Source organism: Salmo salar, chromosome 14 (assembly GCF_965601325.2).
Source record: "Salmo salar chromosome 14, fSalSal1, whole genome shotgun sequence".
NCBI classification, from domain to species: Eukaryota; Metazoa; Chordata; class Actinopteri; order Salmoniformes; family Salmonidae; genus Salmo; species Salmo salar.
Genome location: NC_138304.1, coordinates 36,851,222 through 36,865,471, shown reverse-complemented (window position 1 = coordinate 36,865,471; position 14,250 = coordinate 36,851,222). Strand labels below are relative to the sequence as shown.

At 40.2% G+C, this 14,250-nt stretch overlaps 1 protein-coding gene across 2 annotated transcripts; it reads right to left on the bottom strand.

Moving 5' to 3' along the window:
• Positions 1 to 8,121: 8,121 nt before the first annotated feature.
• parp2 (poly (ADP-ribose) polymerase 2) lies at positions 8,122 to 14,245 on the bottom strand. 2 transcript variants are annotated; one of them, XM_014140664.3, is made up of 17 exons: positions 14,005 to 14,245; positions 13,478 to 13,687; positions 13,231 to 13,398; positions 12,905 to 12,975; positions 12,217 to 12,267; positions 12,036 to 12,132; positions 11,877 to 11,952; positions 11,596 to 11,698; positions 11,100 to 11,247; positions 10,873 to 11,011; positions 10,718 to 10,781; positions 10,431 to 10,565; positions 10,151 to 10,278; positions 9,912 to 10,011; positions 9,712 to 9,810; positions 9,251 to 9,375; positions 8,122 to 9,042 (listed from the first exon to the last, which is right to left on the bottom strand). In XM_014140664.3, the coding sequence occupies exons 1-17, from the start codon at positions 14,078 to 14,080 to the stop codon at positions 8,883 to 8,885; spliced, it is 1,950 nt and encodes a 649-aa protein (XP_013996139.3). In that variant the 5' UTR covers positions 14,081 to 14,245; the 3' UTR covers positions 8,122 to 8,882.
• Between the last annotated feature and the right edge of the window lie 5 nt (positions 14,246 to 14,250).

Sequence of the window (14,250 nt, the reverse complement as noted above, 5' to 3'; positions counted from 1 at the left end):
ATGTGAGTCACTCCCCAAATATAGGTGTGCCAAGCTTGTAGCGTCATACCCAGGAAGACTCGAGGCTATAATCACTGTCAAAGGTTCTTCAACAAAGTACTGAGTAAAGGGTATGAATACTTATGTAAATGTGATATCAGTTTTTTTATTTTTAATACGTTTGCAAACATTTCTAAAAACCTGTTTTTGCTTTGTCATTATGGGGTATTGTTTGTAGATTGAGATTTTTATTTTATTTAATCCATTTTAGAATAAGGCTGTAACATAACAAAATGTGGAAAAAATCAAGGGGTCTGAATACTTTCCAAAGGCACTGTATATACCTTGTTTGTATTTATTTGTATTTATTAGGGATCCCCATATTCCTGGAGTCCAAACACACCAAAGCACCCACATTTCATATAAAACAAAAGATAAAACAGTGAACTATGTTTGTACTGAATGAGCTAAAGATAAAACAGTGCATCATACAACATCCCTACACCACCACATATCCACAATACAACATTTTTCAATACCACCATACAACAATATCACAATGTGTGCATATGCATGTGTCTGTACCTTTGTGTGTGTCTCTTCACAGTCCGCGTTGTTCCATATGGTGTATGTTTATCTGCTTTTTAAATCTGATTCTATTGCTTGCATCAGTTACCTGATGTGGAATAGAGTTCCATGTAGTCATGGCTCTATGTAGTACTGTGCGCCTCCCATAGTCTGTTCTGGACTTGGGGACTGTGAAGAGACCTCTGGTGGCATGTCTTGTGGGGTATGCATGGGTGTCTGAGCTGTGTGCTAGTATTTTAAACAGACAGCTCGGTACGTTCAGCTTGTCAACACCTCTTAGAAAAACAAGTAATGATGAAGTCAATCTCCACTTTGAGCCATGAGAGATTGACATGCATGTCATTAATGTTAGCTCTCCATGTACTTTTAATGGCCAGCCGTGCTGCCCTGTTCTGAGCCAACTGCAATTTTCCCAAGTCCCTCTTTGTGGCACCTGACCACACTGTGAACTGCGCTCCATACTGAGATGGGCTGTCTGTCCCCACCCTGAGCATTGATTCATCATGCAGAGGCTGTAGAGAAACCATATTTAGACATCACATATAATTTAACAGTTCCATTTCATGCCATGGTGTTCATATAAATTATTCATTATAATTTACCGGTTTCTCGCAGTTATTTATCCCGGGAAACGGGAGTGGTTTTGGGTGGTAAATCGCAGTAACTGGGTTCCCGCCATTCAAACCTATCGCCAATCAGTAAATGGAACGTCTGAGTTCCATTGTCTCCGTTACCGCAGTGCTTTCAGAAAGTGTTCATACCCCTTGACCTATTTCACATTTTGTTGTGTTGCAGCCTGAATTCAAAATGGATGACATCATTTTTTTCTCAGCCATTTACACACAATATGCTATAATGACTAAGTGAAAACACGTTAAACATTTTTGCAAATTTATTGAAAATGAAATACAGAAATATCACATTTACATATATTTTTTACCTTTATTTAACTAGGCAAGTTTAAGAACTAATTCTTATTTACAATGACGGCCTACACCGGCCAAACCCGGACGATGCTGGGTCAATTGTGCGCCATCCTATGGGACTCCCAACCACGGCCGGTTGTGATACAGCCTGGATTCAAACCAGGGTGTCTGTAGTAACGCCTCAAGATGCAGTGCCTTAGACCGCTGCGCCACTCGAGAGCCCAAATAATTATTCACACCCAAGTCAATAGTTTTTAGAAGTCTTTCTGGGTAAGTCTCTAAGAGCTTTTCATACCTGGATTGTGGAACATTTGCCGATTATTATTTTCAAAATTCTTCAAGGTCTTTGAAATTTGTTGTTGATCATTGCTAGACAACCATATTCAGGTCTTGCCATAGATTTTCAAGTAGATTTAAGTCAAAAGTGTAACTCGGCCACTCAGGAACATTCACTGTCTTCTTGGTAAGTAACTTTTGTTTTAGGTTATTGTCCTGATGAAAGGTGAATTCATCTCCCAGTTCCTGGTGGAAAGCAGACTGAACTAGGTTTTCCTCTAGGATTTTGCCTGCACTAAGCTCCATTGTTTATTTTAGCCATAAAAATTCCCCAGCCCTTAACGATTACAAGAATACCCATAACACGATCCTGCCACTACTATGCTTGAAAATATGTACAGCGGTACTCAGTAATGTGTTGTATTGGATTTGCCCCAAACATAACACTTTGTATTCAGGACAAAAATATAATTTCTTTACCAATTTCTTTAGTGCTTTAGTACTTTAGTTGAAAACAGGATGCATGTTGTGGAATATTTTTATCCTGTACCGGCTTCCTTCTTGTCACTCTGTCAATTAGGTTAATACTGTGAAGTAACTACAATGTTGTTGATCCATCCTCAGTTTTTGCCTATCACAGCCATTAAACTGTAAATGTTTTGTAGTCACCATTGGCCTCATCCTGAAATCCCTGAGCGGTTTCCTTCCTCTCTGGCAACTGAGTTAGGAAGGACACCTGTATCTTTGTAGTGACTGGGTGTATTGATACACCATCCAAAGTGTAATTAATAACTTCATTATGCTCAAAGGGATATTCAGTGTCTGCTTTTTTATTTACCATCTACCAATAGGTACCCTTCTCTGCGAGGCATTGGAAAACCTCCCTGGTCTTTGTGGTTGAATCTGTGTCTGAAATTCACTGCTCGACTGCGGGACCTGACAGATAAAATTGTTTGAGATGAGGTAGTCATTCAAAAATCATGTTAACCTTTTAAATGTAATGGCAAAATGTAGATTTCTGCCTAAATAGACATACCCAAAAGTAACTCCTATTCATGTGTAATTACATGATTCTGACACCAATAATTTTGTAAAGACATGGGAGATGAGGAAATTATCAGAAGATAGGAGTTACATAGCTCAGAATACACAAGATCAAGCACACACACAAAATACATTTTTTTTTAATTTTGAAAGTCATCTTTCATTGACAGGCTAGCTATAAGTGAATTATTGATGCCCAGAGCTGGAAACACAGATGGCTTCCACAACATGTCAACAATATTAGGGGGGGAAAAAATGGGATTGATAGACCTAACAACTAGAAATGGGCATATGTTTTAGTAAGTGGTGTCAGGTCTGGTCACAGGACATTTCCAACTGTCCCTAAACCTCTCCAAAGTGGCATGTCTGTAAATTAGATAATTCCAGTGCTATTACATATTTGCAATCCCTAAATGCTATTTTTTCAGTATAAAAACCATTTCTACCATATCAACCTCACTCAACCATTGTGGTGGTGTTATGGGGTATCCAGGGTACATTCACATGTCCTTTCAACCTCTCCAGAATGTGGCAATTGCACAGTTTTTGCACACTGGGTATGCCGAAAAGTAATAGTTCACTATAAAAACAAAATGTCTACAACACCAACCTCTCAAACATTGTGGTGGTGTCGGGGGACATACAGGGGATATCCAAGTGTTTTTTTCAACCTCTCCAAAGTGCCTGAACATTTAGCCTAGGCATTTCCAATGTATTGGTCCAACATACAAATGAACTGTTTACAAAAACAATATAAAAGCAACAGATACACATAAAATATATACATAACAAATATCAAAAAATGTCTTATCAAACACAAACTTGGTTCCACACGTGTCCTTTGCAAAAATAGAAATAAGCTGAACTATTTACAAATGGCATTCGTGTTCATTTTACATCCCAGGTGTAGATGATTAGATTTCACTTTCACCGTAGCTTGTGCATGTCGTGATAGTCTTTGAAGCAGTCCCTGTCTGCCAGGAAACAAAAAGCAAACTGGCATTTCAGACAGAAGATCTGGCATTTCATCCTTTTTTCCCCCCGTGTTATGTGCAATGCTTGCAGTTCTTCCTTTTGGCATGTGTGTTGGATAGTGGCGCTCACCTTGAGTGGGGGGTCTTGTGATGGTTGTGAGGTTGCTTTGGGCCCCCAATTCAGCCATTTCCAACACCAGCCACTCTAGGAAGGCCAACTGGGAAGGGTTTGACCTTTTGCTTTGGCCATCTGCTTGTGGAGAATGAAAGCATTTACTGTAGCAATGTCCACAAAGTGGTAAAAAAAAAAGTATTATACCACTTCCTGGTCTTGATACAGTTGAAGTCAGAAGTTTACATACACCTTAGCCAAATACATTTAAACTCAGTTTTTCACAATCCCTGACATTTAATCCTAGTAAAAATGTCCTGTTTTAGGTCAGTTAGGATCACCACTTTATTTAAAGAATATGAAATGTCAGAATAATAGTAGTGATTTATTTCAGCTTTTATTTTTTTTCATCACATTCCCAGTGGGTCAGAAGTTTACATACACTTAATTAGTATTTGGTAGCATTGCCTTTAAAATGTTTAACTTGGGTCAAATGTTACAGGTAGCCTTCCACAAGCTTCCCACAATAAGTTGGGTGAATTTTGGCCCATTCCTCCTGACAGAGCTGGTGTAACTGAGTCAGGTTTGTAGGCCTCCTTGCTCGCACACACCTTTTCAGTTCTGCCCACAAAATGTCTATAGGATTGAGGGCAGGGCTTTGTGATGGCCACTCCAATACCTTGACTTTGCTGTCCTTAAGCCATTTTGCCACAACTTTGAAAGTATGCTTGGGGTCATTGTCCATTTGTGACCATGCTTTAACTTCCTGACTGCTTCACGGTTGGGATGGTGTTCTTCGGCTTGCAAGCCTCCCCCTTTTCCCTCCAAACATAACGATGGTCATTATGGCCAAACAGTTCTATTTTTGTTTCATCAGACCAGAGGACTTGTCTCCAAAAAGTACGATCTTTGTCCCCATGTGCAGTTGCAAACGTAGTCTGGCTTTTTTATGGTGGTTTTGGAGCAATTGCATCTTCTTTGCTGAGTGGCCTTACAAGTGATGTCGATATAGGACTTGTTTTACTGTGGATATAGATACTTTTGTACCCGTTTCCTCCAGCATCCTCACAAGGTCCTTTGCTGTTGTTCTGGGATTGATTTGCACTTTTCGCACCAAAGTACGTTCATCTCTAGGAGACAAAACGTGTCTCCTTCCTGAGCGGTAAGACGGCTGCGTGGTCCCATGGTGTTTATACTCGCATACTATTGTTTGTACAGATGAACGTGGTACCTTAAGGCGTTTGGAAATTTCTCCCAAGGATGAACCAGACTTGTGGAGGTCTACAATTCTTTTCTGAGGTCTTGGCTGATTTCTTTAGATTTTCCCATGATGTCAAGCAAAGAGGCACTGAGTTTGAAGGTAGGCTTTGAAATACATCCACAGGTACACCTCCAATTGACTCAAATTATGTCAATTAGCCTGTCAGAAGCTTCTAAAGTCATGACATCATTTTCTGGAATTTTCCAAGCTGCTTAAAGGCATAGTCAACTTAGTGTATGTAAACTTCTGACCCACTGGAATTGTGATACAGTGAATTGTAAGTGAAATAATCTGTCTGTAAACAATTGTTGGAAAAATGACTTGTGTCATGCACAAAGTAGATGTCCTAACCAACTTGCCAAAACTATAGTTTGTTAACAAGAAATTTGTGGAGTGGTTGAAAAACGAGTTTTAATGACTCCAACCTAAGTGTATGTAAACTTCCGACTTCAACTGTAGGTCAACACCCCCCATGCTGGCATTGTAGTCCTTCACAGAATCAGGAATGGGGACATTCTTCCTTTTTCACCCTCCTTGAGACATGATCGCTATTGAATGCCTTATGCTGTGTGGTGAGCATGGTTACTTCCCTAGTGTCCTTCCGTTTCACAAAAAGCAGCTTGTTAGTCCTTATACAACGTATGGTCCCCCTCTACGCTGTCTTTGTCATGTTGTTTACCTTGGTCCTGGGGAAACTGATTATGTTAGGACGAATGGTGCCACAAGCCCCTATTTTCATTTCAAGAGGTCTATGAAAAGTGGATGTAGAACCATCAGACGGGGTGATTGACATAGCAGTGGGGGGTGGATCCCAAACGTCATCATCCAAATCCTCTGCGGTGAATAAAATAAAGGGATATATTGTTGTAAAACACACAGAATTACAGTTGACTAAACAGTACTGTAAAGTGAAAACACCAAGCCTTAACTTCATCTGTACAGTGACTCATATAGGTGTGAAACACACACAATGCAAACAGTAACACTTTGGAGACAAAGTCAGAGGTGAGAACCACAAATAAACAATGGCCATGAGAGTTTAGTGGCCTCTCCAAAGTTACAAGGATGAAATTTAGGAATTATATAACATTGAAATTACTTGTTATAAGCCTAGATAAACTAAATCCAAAGTTTTAAAAAAGCAGACAACTTACAAAAAACTAAATGCAAAGTAATATTAGTTATATAAAAGTCATGAAAATAATTTACTTACAGATCTAAAAGTGGATCCATTCCTTCTAGAAAGCTATCGTCGTTGGCCGATTCGAAATCTCGTTGTCCAAATCGCTCTTCGATCCGAGTCCGACCAGTATTTTATTCAAAGCTTCTATGTCGGTATGCTTATTCGTAGCTGCCTCCTTTTTAGCTTCCTGTTTAATATTCTTAGTTTTTACCCCCCCCCCCCAATCAGATAACATTGGCATTATGCTAGATTTGTTCCTACCAACCTAAGGATTAATTTGATACCACCCATGAATCTTTAGCACTAACCAAATCGAAGCTTACCTTGTAAGATGACAAGCATTTCGCTACACTCGCATTAACATCTGCTAACCATGTGTATGTGACCAATAAAATATGATTTGATGTTTACTGTTTGGTGAAAAAATGGTGTAAAATAAATATTTTGACTCTTGGGGCTGGTGGTCAATAACGGTAGGTCATAGGCAGACAAATAAAACATCCTCATGATCTGTGGAGTCCCGCTTTCGGTGTGTATCAACGTATTCCGTGTTTATTTCCTTTATGCTTCACAACGCTAACCGGAATCTATGTAGCAGTCATCTTGATTTGTAATCACCTCGGCATCCCATTATATATTCGTATGCCCATATATGGTAGTAAGTCACACCAAAGATTTTAAGGCACAGATCAATAGCCAAGATACTCAGCTTTCCACAGACACCCTGCGTTTGCAGATAGGGGCTACTGTTCTCATACCAGACTGAATTGTAATTAAAAAAATGTAATAGGGTCCCCAAATACGGGGAGTTTACATTTGTGGTTAAACACTATTATTGCACACAGAGTGCAACTTATTATGTGACTTAAGCAAATTTTTACTCCTTAACTTATTTAGGCTTCCCATAACAAAGGGGCTGAATACTTATTGACTCAAGACATTTCAGCTTTCATTTTAATTTTTTTTGTAAAGTTTGAAAAACATTATTCCACTTCGACATTATGGTATTGTGTGTAGGCCAGTGACAAAAAAAAGAAGTCAATTTAATCAATTTTAAATTCAGGCGGTAACACAACAAAATGTGGAAAAAGTAAAGGGGTGTGAATAATTTCTAAAGGCACTATATGTGAGCTGTTGGCCAGATCGCACATATTCTACATACATTTTTTGTGACAGAACCATCAGTAGAGTTGAAAATGCGATGGAAACCCATTTAACCAGTATTTTTTATTTTTTTATTCGGTACATGGGAATTTAAAAGCAAAATATATTTTTACGTGCACTACGTCATCACACACATCCTTTTATCCGCAACAAGTCAATTAGAATGTAACATCTCTGGTGGGAAAATGTGCATATTGTTTTTATGCGTATTTTAGTATATTCACATGAAAATCTGTCACCAATTGGAAACCTAGCTATTGACTGACATAAGAGAAACACTGCCCCTCTGTATATAGCCATGTTATTGTTATTTTATTGTGTTACTTTAGTTTATTTAATAAGTATTTTCTTAACTCTATTTCTTGAACTGCATTGTTGGTTAAGGGCTTGAAAGTAAGCATTTCATATTTTGAAATTGCACCCTGTGTATCGTACTATTTTAACTCTCAACAGTAAATTGAGATCACGACTGAGTTACACCCCCCCATATAAAAAAAAAGCCTAAGGCCTATGACTTGTTAATCTGGCCCTGGATAAGTGATCAGTATGGTTGGTGCCGATAACTTTCGGTTTATCGTGCCAGCTCTACTCCAAACACACATACAAAACCCCTGTTCACAATGAAAACAGTCTTTATTTCGTTTTACATGGAAACCCCTGGACATACATATTTGATGAGTGATATCTCTCGCTCTTACAGACTTACTTTTCATGTTTTTGTTATCAATAAAATCAGTTTTGTGTTTAACATGTGGTGATACAGTTATAGCAATAGCTTATATATAAAACAACCTTCAATTCATGCATTTTTATTATTTTGTTTTACATTAGAAAGACACACTCAGGGTGACATTTGACAACATAAAACAAAATCTGTGCTGATGTCTAAACAAGCTGTATCACTTAAACACTCACATCATCCACTGTACTTCAAAAAATGTGTGGAATGCAACAGATGTATAAATTTAACCCATGTTAATTGTTGCTGCCCTCTTATGGACATCATACAATGCGAGGCTTTGAAATAAAGCTATTGGGAGTAATACAGCCTCAACACCACAGACATTAACCCCTTAGGGATCGTTTCATGAGTTACATTTTTTTTATCTGAATTTCTCTGGGTCTACTCTTCCTTTTTCATAACCACCACTTAAGCTTAAGGGCGGCAGATAGCCTCGAGGTTGAAGCGTTGGGTCAGTAATCGAAAGAATAACAAAAAAAATCTGTTGCTGTGCCCTTAAGAAAGGCATTTCCATTACACACTTGTGTGTAACAGGACAAATATAAGCACCCCCCAAATTATTATTATGCGACAGTTTAGTTAATGTGTTAATGTCTCTTTTTGCTACACACGTCTTTACAGTATATCCCTGTCTCACCACAGCGAGGAATAGTTAAACTGAACTCTTAGTAAATACCTCATGTGGATCTGGGCAGGGTTATAGACAATGAACTCGTTGTAGAGGAGGGAGTAGCCACCACCTGCTCCCACCCCAGTCTTCATTCCAGGCCCCATGGGGACTGTCACTCCATCCCTGAGAGAATCACAGAACAGAAAGAGAGCGAGGAGACAATAGTGAACAATGGAAGATTCAAGCGAGTCATATACAACATGTATGACGGAAATCTTGATTCAGGTTCAAGTAAAACTACCAGAAATGTCTCAGTTTTTTATAACTCATCTGTGTTAGAGTAAACCAACAAACCAAACATTTACAGTGAGTGAAAGGGAGAGAAACTCACAATGTGACAGCGTTCCTGGGGTCTGGGCTTGTCTGTCCAAGGCCCTTGGTGCTGTGTTTCCCTGCAAGTAGTTTGGCAGCCTTGTAGTCAGCTGCTAACAGCTCGTTACTGTCACCCAGGGCAACCTGTTACCAAGACAATGAATAAACAGACGACTTGTTACCAAGTAACGCACATCGAATTGCATCACACACACACACACACACACACACACACACATATATATATATATTTTTTTTAACATGTATGTAAATTGTAATGTTTTTTTCATTATGTGTTGGATCCCAGTAAGACTAGCTGTCGCCATCAGCTAATGGGGATCCTAATAAATCAAATGAAAAATAGCAGGTGTATGGAAACAAACACTTTCATATGGATTAGATCATTTCCAGAAGGGTTATTCTCAAGTTGGAAACAATGCATTTGTGTAGAGGAAAAAAATATAACTACAAATCTCACACCTCGCTCAGCAGTAGGAGTCCAGTTTTGTTGCGTTGATTGGCAAAGCAGTAGTTGGCACTTTTCGATGACATGTCAGCAAAGTAAATACCTTTCCCAAACTAGGAGAAAGAAACAGTTGTCATCGCCCTGTTATGCAGCAGGTGAACATGTGCCATTTCATTTCAGTCATATTCTCTCTCTCACACACAATCTCACTCACCATGTATCCAGTGACAGGAGCCTCTGGAGGGGCCACTCTGAGGCCCTGGCTGAGGATTCCAACCCAGTTAGACAGACGAGAGCCATGCCACAGCAGCATCCTGAGGGAGACACACACAATAACAATGCAGAACACACCCTGAAGGAGAACCATTCACCACGGGTACCATCTTTATTTTAAAAGCCCTTTTAAAGTGGCACCGGACAGCCTGTGTAAGCAGACAATAAAACATGAGGTACCTGTTGTGTAGTTTTGAGAGGAAGCCATTCTTCTCCCCCTCCCTGTCCACAGAGAAGATGTCTAGAACAGTCATGTTGAAGTCAGAGTGAGTGGGAGCATGGGTTGTCTGAAGATATCTCTCAATCACCTTCAGAGAGAGAACAACAATTGAGCAGTGGAAGGAAGAGACTCCCTACCTGATCAATTTATGCAGGCTTTTGTTCCAACCCAGCTGTAACAGACCTCTAAACTACACATGTACATACTTTGAGTAAACTCAACCAAAGCACAGGTGCTCACCTGATACTCTTGGCTACAAGAGGACAGTGGCTGTAGCTGGCACTGGAGGGCGTTGTACTGTCTGTCCAAAGGATGCTCATCACCGTAGGCACTGGACTGGACCATCTTCACTGCTATCTGGATGTCACTCAGTGCCTGGAGATAGACAACACACTGTCAAACAGACTGCAAACGACGTGATTCCATACCAAACCAACATCCAGCAATTTCAATTTGTAATAAAATGTTATTGAATGGTAGGATCTGCAGGTAACAGAAAATACAGTACTCAAATAAGTCATGCTCACTTCTAATAAGGCAATTTTTTCCTTCAGCTCCTCTTCTGAGCGGATTATTGGGGGAGTTCGCAACCTGGGAAAAATATAATAAAATTGTTATTTACCATGAATGGACACATGCCAGTGGATAGAGCAGCTTGAAATACAGGACATTCATTACTGACCCAAAGTCATGGGGGATGCGTGTGTAGAACTGGTTGCATGCCTCCTGTAGCTCGCGGCTGCTTCCCTTTCTCTTCACACACTCCTCAATCTTCTTCAGGGCTGAGTAACCTGCACGGATCTGCTCTGTTGTAAGCTTGCCTACAGAGAAAAAACAACCGCAATGAAAAGTTACAAAAACAATGTCACATTTACTTTGTCAGTTATTTTGACTGTTACACATACGCACCGAGAGGAGCTTTTCGGGTGTCAAACTTCATCTCCAGCACACATTCCTCCATGGCCTTGATGTCACAGATCAGTTCAAGAAGGGACTGGACCTTCACATCCAGCTTGGAGGGCTTTCTCTGGGACAGTGCTGCAAGCGGGGGCTCTTCCTGGAAAAGGAGGAACACTGGTTAGGCACAGAGTCACCTGCCTGAAGCTGGAGAACAGTGGACCATTAAGGTCAGAGGGGTGGGAGAGAAGATATGGAATGGAGAATTAATGAATGCAGAACAGGGGGATATGTAGATGATTTCACACTTGTGTGTATAAGGTAGTTGTTCAGAAATTGTTAGATTACTTGTTAGATATTACTGCACGGTCGGAACTAGAAGCACAAGCATTTCGCTACACTTGCATTAACATCTGCTAACCATGTGTATGTGACCAATAACATTTGATTTGATTGAGAGATAAAACACTGACGATATGAGGAAAGTCTGAGATTATTTATTCCTTGCCTTTCCATTGGTACTGTAGTCCATAAACACCATGTCATATTTTCCTGCCACCTTCTCAAAGTTTGCCCGGTGTTCCCACTCGTTCTTGGTCTTATCCAGAAATCTACATCAAAACACAAATGAATACATTATCCTCTTAGCAATATTCACTTAGTTCAAAAGTGGATATTTTTTCCCCACTCATTCAAACACCCAATATCACTCAACTCCCATCACACACACACACACACACACACACACACACACACACACACACACACACACACACCCCCCCCACTCACTTTTTCTTGAAGAGATCTTTGGCTTGAAGAAGATCTCCACCACAGGAAACTAGATTGTTCTGTCCAACCTTACCAACTAAAGAGAGATGGCACCATGTGTTAGAAAACACTACTTCCCAATATGACAAATCATTTGGGAAAACAAAGACATGAACCCACCTCGTCCCCATCTAAACCACACACTGTAGGCCTTGACACCGTCATCCTGAAGTAGCTGGATCAGGAAAAATTTGTTGTTGTTGAACTGAAGATTTGTCTGTGAAACAACAAACAAAACATCTCCCTTACAAAATCATTTAGCAAATACACTTATGTAGTTACTATGTCGTTATGTTTTTACCTGGTTTAACATTACATCATATACGTCATTTCCTTCACTGTAGACATGGGCCTGTGAGAAAAAGAGAGGGTTTAGAATTGGTGAGAAGGGAATAGTCTGGAATACACAACCCTAGGCAACAGAGACTAGGCTGGTTTCAATTATGGACTGTTTTGGCATAGAGGAACTACGTCACTGCCTACATCACTACTTTATCCGCTTGAATAAAATACGAAATAGTAGCTAGCCCGATGGAGATCAATGGAGATTATTTTTAATGAGTGCATTTCGCAAGTGGCTAGTTTGCAACAACTACCTTCACTAAAACACTGCAATGGTTTTGCCTGCAAACTTTGGTTTTGAATCACGCCATTCTGACATGTCTGCCTCGTTACTTGTTGGGATAGTCGTCTGTCTGAGGAGGACCCACCCGGAACATATTTTCTTCCCTTATTGAAAGTTACAAATGGTGTCCCATCATTGAAACCAGACCCTAGTAAATTTTTCTCGATTTTGGGCATACATGGTAGATTGTGTCAGAGGCATGTGACTAAAACACTTTCAAACAGAAACTCCACATTGAGAACTGTGACCAAAGCTTGTCTTAAAAAAGCTCACAGACGTCTAGGTGACAAAACCACGACGAGGGGTGAGCATCATAAGATTACGTTTCAGTTGCCAGTCTAAAAACAAAAACAGTGTACTGTACCTTGCCGGCTTTGGCTTTGCATTCTGAATCAACTGGAGCCTTTCCTTTCATGACCACAGTCTTCACAATCTCTGCACAACATAAACAGCACCGTTAATACACAACACGTCAAAAAGACGTCTGACATTAACCACAGTTATTAAGAGAACATGAACACATTACAAAGCGCCATCAGTATACAGTAATTGACAACCCCTTACATTACTGTATCACACATGAACATAAATAGATTCCATGTCCATGTCCTAAAATCATGGGTATTTATAACATTGAAAGCACTTTAGACAACACATTTAAATTATAAAAATGGAAGGAAATGCTGGAACCTTTGCTTTCTGTTTCATCCACGGGCATCACTTTACTTTTCTTCTGGCTCCTTCCCTCACCCCGCTTCTTCTTGGCAATTGGCTGCTCCTCCATTTCCTCCACTTTAATCTGGACTGGACTCGCATCTTGTTGGGTTAAATCCACTGCATCTCCTCCATTTAAACTCTCTACAGGGGGATAGCATGTGTTGGTTTGTTGTAGGTAACACACATACATACACATGTTATATCCACATTGCCAACTGACCTGGTTTCAGTGTGTGAGAGCGTATTTTCCTCTTGTACTTGGTTACTGTGTTGACCTGGACCATCTTCTTCAAGTCTACATCATATGCTGCCCCAGAACCAAACGTCAGTGAGACCGTGGTGTCTCCAGAGCTGAGGGCTGAGTCTAGCTGGGCACATGCTGATGGTGGGTATGGCTCCCACTGACCCTCATCCCCCTTCCACTGCCACACTGAGGAGAGAACAGTCACAGAGATAAATACAACGCAACAGATGATGTAGACTAGACATACACGTTTTTGCATAGCTTTGTTTCAGTCGAACAGAGAGCTATAAAGCTTTATAGCAAATCAATGTCACAACAGACTTTGAGTCAAGCAAACTTTTCAACAAGTTTTTATAAAAGCAGAATAGTTATCAGCTCCTGTCAGTACTTTGTTAGTGGCTAATTAACGTTACACGCAACCGAAGCGTAGCTAGCTAGCCAGCTAACATTACCTTGAGCCAGCTAACAACAAAGCTAACGTTAGCTTGCTAGCAAGCACTAACCTGTCTTTGGCGGAGTCTCTCCATTTTCTGATGCTACATCTTGAGATGTGTTCCTGGAGCTTCTTGTGCGTCTCATGTTTTACAATGTTTGTGTCACTTGCCAAATAAGAACGTTTTTTTGGATCTAAGAACACTTAAAGAATTTAGACAGATGCAGACTAGAAAGTGGTCAACGCAGGAAATCACCCAACCAGCTAGTGCCTCTGTTGAGATACACTGTGGATTAACTCGGCAATAAAGGTTCCG

Bases quoted from the DNA above. Each gene is read 5' to 3' on its own strand.
- parp2 (XM_014140664.3), bottom strand. From the start codon at position 14,080: ATGAGACGCACAAGAAGCTCCAGGAACACATCTCAAGATGTAGCATCA. The intron at 10,782-10,872 runs GTCAGTAATGAA...TATTTTTCCCAG, and splicing joins CGCATCCCCCATGACTTTGG to GTTGCGAACTCCCCCAATAA. The intron at 10,012-10,150 runs GTACCTCATGTT...TGTCTCCCTCAG, and splicing joins CTCTCAAAACTACACAACAG to GATGCTGCTGTGGCATGGCT.